This window comes from Passer domesticus, chromosome 3 (genome assembly GCF_036417665.1).
Source record: "Passer domesticus isolate bPasDom1 chromosome 3, bPasDom1.hap1, whole genome shotgun sequence".
NCBI lineage: Eukaryota > Metazoa > Chordata > Aves > Passeriformes > Passeridae > Passer > Passer domesticus.
Genome location: NC_087476.1, coordinates 1,752,188 through 1,764,681, shown reverse-complemented (window position 1 = coordinate 1,764,681; position 12,494 = coordinate 1,752,188). Strand labels below are relative to the sequence as shown.

Here is a 12,494-nt window from a genome sequence, read left to right as displayed (position 1 = left end):
CAAAACCACCCCAAATATAAAAAAGTCTCCCCAAAAATCCTCAAAAAAAATTTAAAAATCCCTTAAAAAGCCCTCAAAATCCCCAATAAAATCTAAAAAAGCAAAAATAAAAAACACCATAAAAATAAAAAAAACCTCAAAAAAATCCCAAAAACTGCAAAAATCCCCCAAAACATCCCTAAATCCAAAAAATCCCCAAAAAAATCCCAAAAATCCCCCCGCCCCCAAAAAGCATCAAAAATTCCACAAAATATTCTAAAAAATGCCCCAAAAATCCACAAAAATTTCCAGAAAATGCCCAAAAATGCCAAAAATTAAAAAAAAATCCCAAAAAATCCCCCCCAAAACCCCAAAACTCCCCAAATCCCCCTCTTTGTCGCCAGGTGGTGGCGCTGTCGCTGCTGGTGGCCTCGGGGGAGGTTCTGGAATGTTCCGGCTCGCTGAACCCCGAGCTGTTCGGGGCGGCGCGGCTGCACCTGGGGGCGCTGGGATTCAAAATTTTAAATCATCTCCCCCAAAAAATTTTGAAAATCCCAAGGAAATTAAAAAAGCATAATAAAAAAAAACCAGAAATTTTTTTAATTCCTGAAAAATCAAAAAACCCACAAAAAATACACAAAATAAATATCCAAATATCAAAAAATCCCCAAAAAATGTCACCCAAAAAACCACCAAAATTAAAAAAATCCCCAAATAGCCAAAAAAAATTTTTAAAAATTCACCAAAAAATCCCAAAATATTAAAAAAAATCCGCAGAAATTTCCACAAAAACTGCCCCAAATATAAAAAAAAGAAGCCACCAAAAATTCCTTAAAAAATCAAAAAAATCCCAAAAAAATCTCCAAAAATCCCCAAAAAATCCCAAAAAATTCCCAAAAAATTCCCAAATCCCCCTCTTTGTCGCCAGGTGGTGGCGCTGTCGCTGCTGGTGGCCTCGGGGGAGGTTCTGGAATGTTCCGGCTCGCTGAACCCCGAGCTGTTCGGGGCGGCGCGGCTGCACCTGGGGGCGCTGGGATCCAAAATTTTAAATCATCTCCCAAAAAGAAAAATTTGAAAATCCCAAGAAAATTTTTTAAAAAAATAATAAAAAAGCCAGAATTTTTTTTAATTCCTGAAAAATAAAAAACCACAAAAAATACACCAAAAAATCTCCAAATATCAAAAAAAATCCCAAAAAAATTTAGCCCAAAAAACCACCAAAAGTAAAAAAAATCCGCAAATATCCCAAAAACATTTTAAAAATTCACCAAAAATTCCCAAAAAATTCCAAAAAAATCCCAAAATATTAAAAAAAATCTGCAGAAATTTCCACAAAAACTGCCCCAAATATTAAAAAAAAAAAAGCCACCAAAAATTCCTTAAAAAATTCAAAAAAAATCTCAAAAAATCCCCCAAAAATCCCTAAAAAATCCCCCAAAAATCCCCAAAAATTCCCAAAAAATTCCCAAATCCCCCTTTTTGTCGCCAGGTGGTGGCGCTGTCGCTGCTGGTGGCCTCGGGGGAGGTTCTGGAATGTTCCGGCTCGCTGAACCCCGAGCTGTTCGGGGCGGCGCGGCTGCACCTGGGGGCGCTGGGCGTCGTCCTGGACGTCACCTTCCAGTGCGTGCCCGAATTCCGGCTGCGCGAGGTCGCCTTCCCCTCCACCCTCACCCAGGTACGCAGCTCCCGGAATTCCCAACATTTCCTGGAATTTGCTCGGGAATGTGGGGGAAAATTCCCGAAATTTCCTGAGGAGTCAGGAAAAAAATCTGGGAATTCCCGCTCGCAATTTCCTCGGGAAGGAAGGAAAAAAAATACTGGAGTTTTCTCGGGTATGAGGAAAAATTCCCGTCAGGAATTTCCTTGGGAAGGAGGGAAAAACTGGGAATTCCTGCCTGGAATTTCCTCAGGAATGGGGGAAAATTCCCGGAATTCCGTCTGTGTGAGGTCGCCTTCCCCTCCACCCTCACCCAGGTACGCAGCTCCCGGAATTCCCAACATTTCCACGGAAAAATTCCCAAAGTTTCCTCAGGAATTTCCTCAGGAATCAGGAAAAAACTCTGGGAATTCCCACTCGCAATTTCCTTGGGAAGGAGAAAAAGAGTTCTTGGAATTTCCTCTGGAATGAGGGAACATTCCTGGAATTCCCGTCAGGAATTTCCTTGGGAATGATGGAAAAAACTCTGGGAATTCCCGCTCAGAATTGAGGAAAAAGTCGGGGAATTCCTTGGGAATGAGGAAAAATTCCTGGAATTCCTGCCAGGAATTTCCTCAGGAATCAGGAAAAAACTCTGGGAATTCCCGCTTGCAATTTCCTCAGGAAGGAAGGAAAAAAAATACTGGCATTTCCTCCGGAATGAGGAAAAATTCCTGGAATTCCCGTCAGGAATTTCCTTGGGAATGACGGAAAAAACTCTGGGAATTCCCGCTCAGAATTTCCCTGGGAATGAGGGAAAAACTCCTGGAGTTTCAGCTCGGAATGTCCTCAGGAATGAGGGAAAAAACTCTTGGATTTCCTTGGGAATTTCCTCAGGAATGAGGAAAAATTCCTGGAATTCCCACCCGGAATTTCCTTGGGAAGGAGGGAAAAACTGGGAATTCCTGCCTGGAATTTCCTCAGGAATGGGGGAAAATTCCCGGAATTCCGTCTGTGTGAGGTCACCTTCCCCTCCACCCTCACCCAGGTGCGCAACTCCCAGAATTCCCAAAATTTCCCTGGGAATATTCCCAAAATTTCCTCAGGAATTTCCTCAGGAATCAGGAAAAAACTCTGGGAATTCCCATTCAGAACTGAGGAAAAGGTCTGGGAATTCCTGCACAGAATTTCCTTGGGAAAGAGGAAAAATTTCTGGAATTCCTGCCAGGAATTTCCTCAGGAATTTCCTCAGGAATCAGGAAAAAACTCTGGGAATTCCCGCTCACAATTTCCTCAGGAAGGAAGGAAAAAAAACCACTGGAATTTCCTCCAGAATGAGGAAAAATTCCTGGAATTCCCATCAGGAATTTCTTTGGGAATGATGGAAAAAACTCTGAGAATTCCCACTCAGAATTGAGGAAAAAGTCTGGGAATTCCCACCCAGAATTTCCTTGGGAATGAGGAAAAAATTCCTGGAATTTCCTCGGGAATTTCCTCAAGAATGGGGAAAATTCTGGGAATTTCCTCAGGAATTTCTGCAAGAATCAGGAAAAAACTCCCAGAATTTCCTTGGGAATAGGAAAAAAAATTCCTGGAATTCTGGTTGGGAATTTTCTCAGGATGGGGGAAAAAAACTCCAGGAATTCCCACTCCCATCTCAGATTTCTCCCCTTGGAACTTCCTCGGGAAGGAGGGAAAAAAATTCCTGGAATTTCCTCAGGAATGATGAAAATTCCCCCAATTCTGACCATGCAAGGTCACCTTCCCCTCCACCCTCAGACTCCTCAAATTCCTGGGATTTTCCGTCATTTTCTCAGGAATGAGGGAATTTCCTGGATCCTTTCCCACTTTCCTGAAATCCTTTCTCACTTTTCCTGAATCCTTTCCCACATTCCCTGGATCCTTTCCCACATTCCCTGAATCCTTTCCCACTTTTCCTGAATCCTTTCCCACATTCCCTGAATCCTTTCCCACATTCCCTGAATCCTTTCCCACTTTTCCTGCATTTCCCGTCCCTTTCCCTGCATCATTCCCACCTTTTCCCTTCCTTTCCCACATTCCCCAAATCCTTTCCCACTTTTCCCCCATCCTTCAGGATTTTCCCTCCATCCTTTCCCACATTCCCTGGATCTTTTCCCATTTTCCATTCATCCTTTTCCCAATTTTCCTGCCTCTCCCAACCCAATCCCTCCATCATTCCCACCTTTTCCCACCCTTTCCATCCTTTCCCTAAATTCTTTCCCTTTCCCCTAAATCCTTTCCCACATTCCCTAAATCCTTTCCCACCTTTTCCCAAAATCCTTTCCCACTTTTCCTCCATCCTCCAGGATTTCCTCTCCATCCTCTCCCACATTCCCTGGATCCTCCCCTGCATTTTCCAACCCTTTCCCTGCATCCTCTCCCACTTTTCCTGCCTCTTCCTGCACCTCCCTGGATCCTTTCCCACATTCCCAAAACCCTTTCCCACTTTTCCTGCCTCTCCCAACCCAATCCCTCCACCCTTTCCCACATTCCTGAAATCCTTTCCCACTTTTCCTAAACCCTCCAGGAATTTTCCTCCGTGGTTTCCCACATTCCCTGAATCCTTTCCCACATTCCCTGAATCCTTTCCCACATTCCCTGAATCCTTTCCCACATTCCCTGGATCCTTTCCCACTTTTCCTGCATTTCCCACCCCTTTCCCTGCAGCATTCCCACCTTTTCCCTTCCTTTCCCACTTTCTCCTGAAATCCTTTCCCACTTTTCCCCCATCTTCCAGGATTTCCCCTCCATCCTTTTCCACATTCCCTGGATCTTTTCCCTTTTTCCCTTCATCCTTTTCCCAATTTTCCTGCCTCTCCCAACCCTTTCTCTCCATCATTCCCACCTTTCTCCATCCTTTCCATCCTTTCCCTCCATCCTTTCCCACATTCCCTGGATCTTTTCCCTTTTTCCCTTCATCCTTTTCCCAATTTTCCTGCCTCTCCCAGCCCTTTCCCTCCATCCACTCCCACCTTTTTCCATCCTTTCCCTCCTCTCCCTAAATTATTTCCCTTTCCCCAAAATTCTTTCCCCACCTTCCCTAAATCCTTTCCCACCTTTTCCCAAAATCCTTTTCCCCTTTTCCTCCATCCTCCAGGATTTTTCCCTCCATCCTTTCCCACATTCCCTGGATCCTTTCCCTCTTTCCTTCCCCCTTTCCCACATTCCCTGGATGTTTTCCCTGTTTCCCTCCATCCTTTCCCACATTCCCTGGATCCTTTTCCCTCTCTCCTGCATTTTCCAGCCCATTCCCTGAATCCTCTGCCACATTCCCAAAATCCTTTCCCACTTTTCCTCCATCCTCCAGGATTTTTCCCTCCATCCTTTCCCACATTCCCAGGATCTTTTCCCTTTTTTCTCCATCCTTTCCCACATTCCCTGGATGCTTTTTCCCACTGCCCTGATTTTTCAAACCCATTCCCTGGATTCTTTCCCTGCCTTTTCCCAAAATCCTTTCCCACCTTCCCTGAATCCTCCAGGATTTTTCCCTCCATCTTTTCCCACATTCCCTGGATGCTTTTTCCCACTGCCCTGATTTTTCAAGCCCATTCCCTGGATTCTTTCCCACTTTTCCCAAAATCCTTTCCCACTTTTCCTCCATCCTCCAGGATTTTCCCTCCATCCTTTCCCACATTCCCTGGATCCTCTCCTGCATTTTCCAACCCTTTCCCTGCATCCTCTCCCACTTTTCCTGCCTCTTCCTGCACCTCCCTGGATCCTTTCCCACATTCCCAAAACCCTTTCCCACTTTTCCTGCCTCTCCCAACCCAATCCCTCCACCCTTTCCCACATTCCTGAAATCCTTTCCCACTTTTCCTAAACCCTCCAGGAATTTTCCTCCATGGTTTCCCACATTCCCGGAATCCTTTCCCACATTCCCTGGATCCTTTCCCACATTCCCTGGATCCTTTCCCACTTTTCCTGCATTTCGCACCCCTTTCCCTGCAGCATTCCCACCTTTTCCCTTCCTTTCCCACTTTCTCCTGAAATCCTTTCCCACTTTTCCCCCATCTTCCAGGATTTCCCCTCCATCCTTTCCCACATTCCCTGGATCCTTTCCCTTTTTCCCTTCATCCTTTTCCCAATTTTCCTGCCTCTCCCAACCCTTTCTCTCCATCATTCCCACCTTTCTCCATCCTTTCCATCCTTTCCCTCCATCCTTTCCCACATTCCCTGGATCTTTTCCCTTTTTCCCTTCATCCTTTTCCCAATTTTCCTGCCTCTCCCAGCCCTTTCCCTCCATCCATTCCCACCTTTTTCCATCCTTTCCCTCCTCTCCCTAAATTATTTCCCTTTCCCCAAAATTCTTTCCCCACCTTCCCTAAATCCTTTCCCACCTTTTCCCAAAATCCTTTTCCCCTTTTCCTCCATCCTCCAGGATTTTTCCCTCCATCCTTTCCCACATTCCCTGGATCCTTTTTCCCACTGCCCTGATTTTTCAAACCCATTCCCTGGATTCTTTCCCCCGCTTTTCCCAAAATCCTTTCCCACTTTTCCTCCATCCTCCAGGACTTTCCCTCCATCCTTTCCCACATTCCCAGGATCTTTTCCCTCTTTCCCTCCATCCTTTCCCACATTCCCTGGATCCTTTCCCTCTTTCCCTCCATCCTTCCCCACATTCCCAGGATCTTTCCCCTCTTTCCCTCCCCCTTTCCCACATTTTCCATCCTTTCCCACCCTCCCCAAACCCCCCAGCCCTTTCCCACCCCCTTTTCCCACTTTCCCCAAATCCTTTCCCGCTTTTCCCACCTCCCTTCCATTCCCTCCCGCTTTCCCCCCACCCCCCACCATTTTCCTCCCCCGCATTCCCGGGATCTTTCCCCCCTCCCCCCCCCCCCATTCCCAGGGATTCAATTCCCGAATTCTCCCTCCCGCGGGGCCAAGGACGGGCAGGACTCAGCATTCCCGGGTTCCCGCGGGCGGGAGCGGCCGCTGCGCTTTGCCGGGAGCAGCTTTGGATTCCCGGCACTTCAAAGGGCGGCGGAGCGCGGCCGGAGCCTTTGAGGGATAATTCCGCCTTCCGCAGTTATTCCAAGCGCCGCCGGAGCCCTTGGAATGATCCCGGCTCCTCCGACCTTCCCGGGACACGCGCGGGGAGCCGGGAACCGCCGGGAATTGCGGCCCGCCCGGGAATTCCACCCCAAATCCCGGTTTTTTATGGAATTCTCTGCATTTCCTGCCTGGGGTGGGATCCATCCTCATCCCCAATCCTCTCCGGGAAGGAATTTCGGGATTTCTCTGAAGTTTGGGACTCCACTTCCCTTTTCCATCCCCAAATTCCATAAAAATCTCTCAGGATGGATCCCGAGCATCCTTGATCCCAGAATCCTGGAATTCCATTGATGGGATCCATAGATCTCAAATCCAATCTCATTCCAACCCCACAATCCCGGGATTTTCCAGCCTTTCCTTGCACACTGGATTTTTTATGGATTTCTCTGCATTTCCTGCCTGGGGTGGGATTCATCCCCATCCCAAATCCTCTCTGGGAAGGAATTTTGGGATCCAGGGCCTTCCCTGGGAATTGGGGACTCCAGGAAGGGTCTCCCTTCCCTTTCCCATCCCCCAATTCCATTAAAATCCCCTGGGATGGATCCCGAGCATCCTTGATCCCAGAATCCTGGAATCCCATTGTTGGGATCCATGGACCTCAAATCCAATCTCATTCTGATCCCAAAGTCCCGGGATTTTCCAGCTTTTCCTTGGACACTGTCAGGGATCCAGGGATTCTCTGGGAATTGCAGCCCAGCTGGGAATTCCACCCCAAATCCCATTATTTTATGGAATTCTCTGCATTTCCTGCCTGGGGTGGGATCCATCCCCATCCCGAATCCTCTCCGGGAAGGAATTTCGGGATCCAGGGGCTTCCCTGGGAATTGGGGACTCCAGGAAGGGTCTCCCTTCCCTTTTCCATCCCTGAATCCCATAAAAATCTCCTGGGATGGATTCCGAGCATCCTTGATCCCAGAATCCTGGAATTCCATTGTTGGGATCCATAGATCTCAAATCCAATCTCATTCTGATCCCAAAATCCCGGGATTTTCCAGCCTTTCCTTGCACACTGCCGGGGATTCTCTGGGAATTGCAGCCAGGCCAGGAATTCCACCCCAAGATCCCACTTTTTATGGAATTCTCTGCATTTCCTGCCTGGCACTGGATCCATCCCCATCCCAAATCCTCTCCGGGAAGGAATTTTGGGATCCAGGGGCTTCACTGGGACTCCAGGAAGGGTCTCCCTTCCCTTTTCCATCTCCAAATTCCATTAAAATCCCTCAGGATGGATCCTTCATCCCAGGTACCCAGAATTCTTGGGATGGGATCCCTGGACCTTCAATCCCATCCCATTCCAACCCCACAGTCCCGGGATTTTCCAGCCTTTCCTTGCACACTGGATTTTTTATGGAATTCTCTGCATTTCCTGCCTGGGGTGGGATTCATCCCCATCCCAAATCCTCTCCGGGAAGGAATTTCGGGATTTCTCTGAAGTTTGGGACTCCACTTCTCTTTTCCATCCCCAAATTCCATAAAAATCTCCTGGGATGGATCCTGAGCATCCCTGATCCCAGAATCCTGGAATTCCATTGTTGGGATCCATAGATCTCAAATCCAATCTCATTCTGATCCCAAAATCCTGGGATTTTCCAGCCTTTCCTTGCACACTGCCGGGGATTCTCTGGGAATTGCAGCCAGGCCAGGAATTCCTTCCCAAGATCCCATTTTTCAGGGAATTCTCTCCATTCCCAGCCTGGGGTTGGATCCATCCCCTTCCCGACTCCTCTCCGGGAAGGAATTTTGGGAACTCCCTGGGATTTGGGACTCTATTTTTCTTTTCCATCCCTGAATTCCATAAAAATCCCTCGGGATGGATCCTGAGTGTCCTTGACCCCGGAATACTGGAATTCCATTGTTGGGATCCATGGACCTTCAATCCCATCCCATTTCAATCCCACAATCCCATAACATTTTATGGAATTCAGGGATGGAAAAGGGAAGTGGAGTCCCAAACTTCAGAGAAATCCCGAAATTCCTTCCCAGAGAGGATTCGGGATGGGGATGAATCCCACCCCAGGCAGGAAATGCAGAGAATTCCATGAAAAAATCCAGTGTGCAAGGAAAGGCTGGAAAATCCCGGGATTTTGGGATCAGAATGGGATTGGATTTGAGGTCCATGGATCCCAACAATGGAATTCCAGGATTCTGGGATCAAGGACGCTCGGGATCCATCCTGAGGGATTTTTATGGAATTTGGGGATGGAAAAGGGAAGTAGAGTCCCAAATTTCAGAGAAATCCCAAAATTCCTTCCCGGAGAGGATTCGGGATGGGGATGAATCCCACCCCAGGCAGGAAATGCAGAGAATTCCATAAAAAAACGGGATTTGGGGTGGAATTCCCGGCGGGGCTGCAATTCCCGGCGGTTCCCGGCTCCCCGCGCGTGTCCCGGGAAGGTCGGAGGAGCCGGGATCATTCCAAGGGCTCCGGCGGCGCTTGGAATAACTGCGGAAGGCGGAATTATCCCTCAAAGGCTCCGGCCGCGCTCCGCCGCCCTTTGAAGTGCCGGGAATCCAAAGCTGCTCCCGGCAAAGCGCAGCGGCCGCTCCCGCCCGCGGGAACCGGGAATGCTGAGTCCTGCCCGTCCTTGGCCCCGCGGGAGGGAGAATTCGGGAATTGAATCCCTGGGAATGGGGGGGGGGGGGGGAATGGGGGGAAAGATCCCGGGAATGCGGGGGAGGAAATGGTGGGGGGTGGGGGGAAAGCGGGAGGGAATGGAAGGGAGGTGGGAAAAGCGGGAAAGGATTTGGGGAAAGTGGGAAAAGGGGGTGGGAAAGGGCTGGGGGGTTGGGGGAGGGTGGGAAAGGATGGAAAATGTGGGAAAGGGGGAGGGAAAGAGGGGAAAGAGCCAGGGAATGTGGGAAAGGGGGAGGGAAAAAGGGAAAACATCCAAGGAATGTGGGAAAGGATGGAGGGAAAATCCTGGAGGATGGAGGAAAAGTGGGAAAGGATTTTGGGAAAAGGGGGGGGAAAGAATCCAGGGAATGGGTTTGAAAAATCAGGGCAGTGGGAAAAAGGATCCAGGGAATGTGGGAAAAGGTGGAGGAAAAAGGGAAAATAATCCAGGAAATGTGGGAAAGGATTTATGGGAAAGGGAAAGAATTTTGGGGGAAAGGGTGGGAAAAGGTGGGAGTGGATGGAGGGAGAGGGTTGGGAGAAGCAGGAAAATTGGGAAAGGATGAAGGGAAAAAGGGAAAATATCCAGGGAATGTGGGAAAGGATGGAGGGAAAATCCTGGAGGATGGGGGAAAAGTGGGAAAGGATTTCAGGAGAAAGTGGGAAAGGAAGGGAAAAGGTGGGAATGCTGCAGGGAAAGGGGTGGGAAATGCAGGAAAAGTGGGAAAGGATTCAGGGAATGTGGGAAAGGATCCAGGGAATGTGGGAAACCATGGTGGAAAATTCCTGGAGGGTTTAGGAAAAGTGGGAAAGGATTTCAGGAATGTGGGAAAGGGTGGAGGGATTGGGTTGGGAGAGGCAGGAAAAGTGGGAAAGGGTTTTGGGAATGTGGGAAAGGATCCAGGGAGGTGCAGGAAGAGGCAGGAAAAGTGGGAGAGGATGCAGGGAAAGGGTTGGAAAATGCAGGAAAAGTGGGAAAGGATTTTGGGAAAAGGTGGGAATGATGGAGAGAAAGGGTTGGGAGAGGCAGGAAAAGTGGGAAAGGATGAATCACATCCCTGGGGAATGTGGGGGGGGCGGCTTTTCCCGGGAATTCGGGACCCCGGGAGGGGCCAAGGAAAGGTTGGAAGGGTGGGAATGGGATGGGATTGGGGATCTGTGGATCCCTTCTGAGGAATTCCAGGATTCTGGGATCCAGGATCCATCCCGAGGGGTTTTTATAGAATTTATGGGAAGTGGAGTCCCAAATTCCCAGGGAAATCCCAAAATTCCTTCCCAGAGAGGAGTCAGGATGGGGCTGGATCTGATGCCAGGCTGGGAATGGAGGGAATTCCCTGGGAAAGGGGGAAGTGGGATTTTGGGAATGAGTTCCCGGCTGGGCTGGAATTCCCAAAAATCCCTGGGAGTGTCCAAGGAAAGGCTGGAAAATTCCCAGATGTCGGGATTGGAATGGGATGGGATTGAAAGTCCATGGATCCCATCCCAAATCCCTGGGAGTGTCCAAGGAAAGGTTGGAGGGGTGGGAATGGGGTGGGATTGAAGGTTCATGGATCCCCCTGAGGAATTCCAGGATTTTGAGATCCAGGATCCATCCCGAGGGGGTTTTGTGGGATTTATGGGAAGTGGAGCCCCAAATTCCCAGGGAAATCCCAAAATTCCTTCCCAGAGAGGAGTTGGGATGGGGCTGGATCTGATGCCAGGCTGGGAATGGAGGGAATTCCCTGGGAAAGGGGGAATGGGATTTTGGGAATGAATTCCTGCCTGGGCTGGAATTCCCAGAAAATCCTTGGGAATGTCCTAGGAAAGGTTGGAAAATCCCAGGATTTTGGGGTGGGACTGAAAATCCATGGATCCCATCCCAAACCATTCCAGGATTCTGTTCCGTTCTCCCACCTCCTTTCCCTAAGGGACAATTCCTCGGAATATTTCCTGAAATAATTTCCTGGAAATATTTCATGGAAATATTCCCTGGGAATAATTTCCTGGGCGTCTTTTTTGGGAATAGTTTCTGGGAATGATTTCCTGGGAATAATTAATGGAAATATTTCCTGGGAATAAATCCTAGGAAAAATTCCTGGGAATATTTCCTGGGAATAATTTCCTGGGCATCTTTTTGGGGAATGTTTTCTGGGAATGATTACCTGGGAATATTTCCTGGGAATAATTTCCTTGGAAATATCCCATTGGAATTGAGTTCCATTTCCATTGGATCCCAGCCCCATTCCCATTGGATCCCATCCCAAAATTCCCATTGGATCCCATCCCAAATTCCCACTGGATCCAAACTCCAATTCCCATTAGGTCCCATCCCAAATTCCCATTGGATCCAAACTCCAATTCCCATTAGGTCCCATCCCAAATTCCCATTGGATCCAGCTCCATTCCCAGTGGATCCAAACCCAAAATCCCATTGGATCCCATCCCAAATTCCCGCTGGATCGCACCCCAAATTCCCATTGGAATTCAGCCCCAATTCCCATTGGAATTGAGCTCCATTCCCATTGGATCCAAACCCCAATTCCCACTGGATCCCAAACCCCAATTCCCATTGGATCCCAAACCCCAATTCCCAATGGATCCAAACCCCAATTCCCATTGGAATTGAGCTTGATTCCCACTGGATCCAAACCCAAAATCCCATTGGATCCCATCCCAAATTCCCATTAGATCAAAACCCAAATTCCATTTGGATCCAAACCCCAAATTCCCACTGGATCCCATCCCAAATTCCCATTGGATCCAGCCCCATTCCCAATGGATCCCATCCCGAATTCCCACTGGATCCAAACCCCAATTCCCATTAGATCAAAACCCAAATTCCAATTGGATCCAAACCCAAATTCCCATTGGATCCAGCTCCATTCCCATCGGATCCCATCCCAAATTCCCATTGGATCCAAACCCAAATTCCCATTGGATCCAGCCCCATTCCCAATGGATCCAAACCCCAAATTCCCATTGGATCTCAACCCAAATTCCCATTGGATCCAAACCCCAAATTCCCATTGGAATTGAACTCCATTCCCATTGGATCAAAACCCAAATTCCCATTGGATCCCATCCCAAATTCCCACTGGATCCAAACCACAATTCCCATTGGATCCCATCCCCAATTCCCATTAGATTCCAGCCCCAAATTCCCATTGGATCCCAGATTTTTGCATCACTGCCCCCACCCCAAGCAGAGAATTC

At 48.5% G+C, this 12,494-nt stretch overlaps 2 protein-coding genes across 8 annotated transcripts in view; one reads left to right on the top strand and one right to left on the bottom strand.

Moving 5' to 3' along the window:
- The window catches only part of EFR3B (EFR3 homolog B), a 316,353-nt gene that overhangs the window by 127,439 nt on the left and 176,420 nt on the right, over positions 1 to 12,494 (bottom strand). The gene's annotated exons all lie outside the window — the stretch shown is intronic.
- Positions 1 to 12,494, top strand: part of LOC135297849 (L-gulonolactone oxidase-like) — a 40,742-nt gene that overhangs the window by 15,171 nt on the left and 13,077 nt on the right. The window contains exon 6 of the mRNA XM_064415800.1: positions 1,469 to 1,654. Coding sequence (XP_064271870.1) covers positions 1,469 to 1,654 — 186 coding nt within the window. The remainder of the gene's footprint in view (positions 1 to 1,468; positions 1,655 to 12,494) is intronic.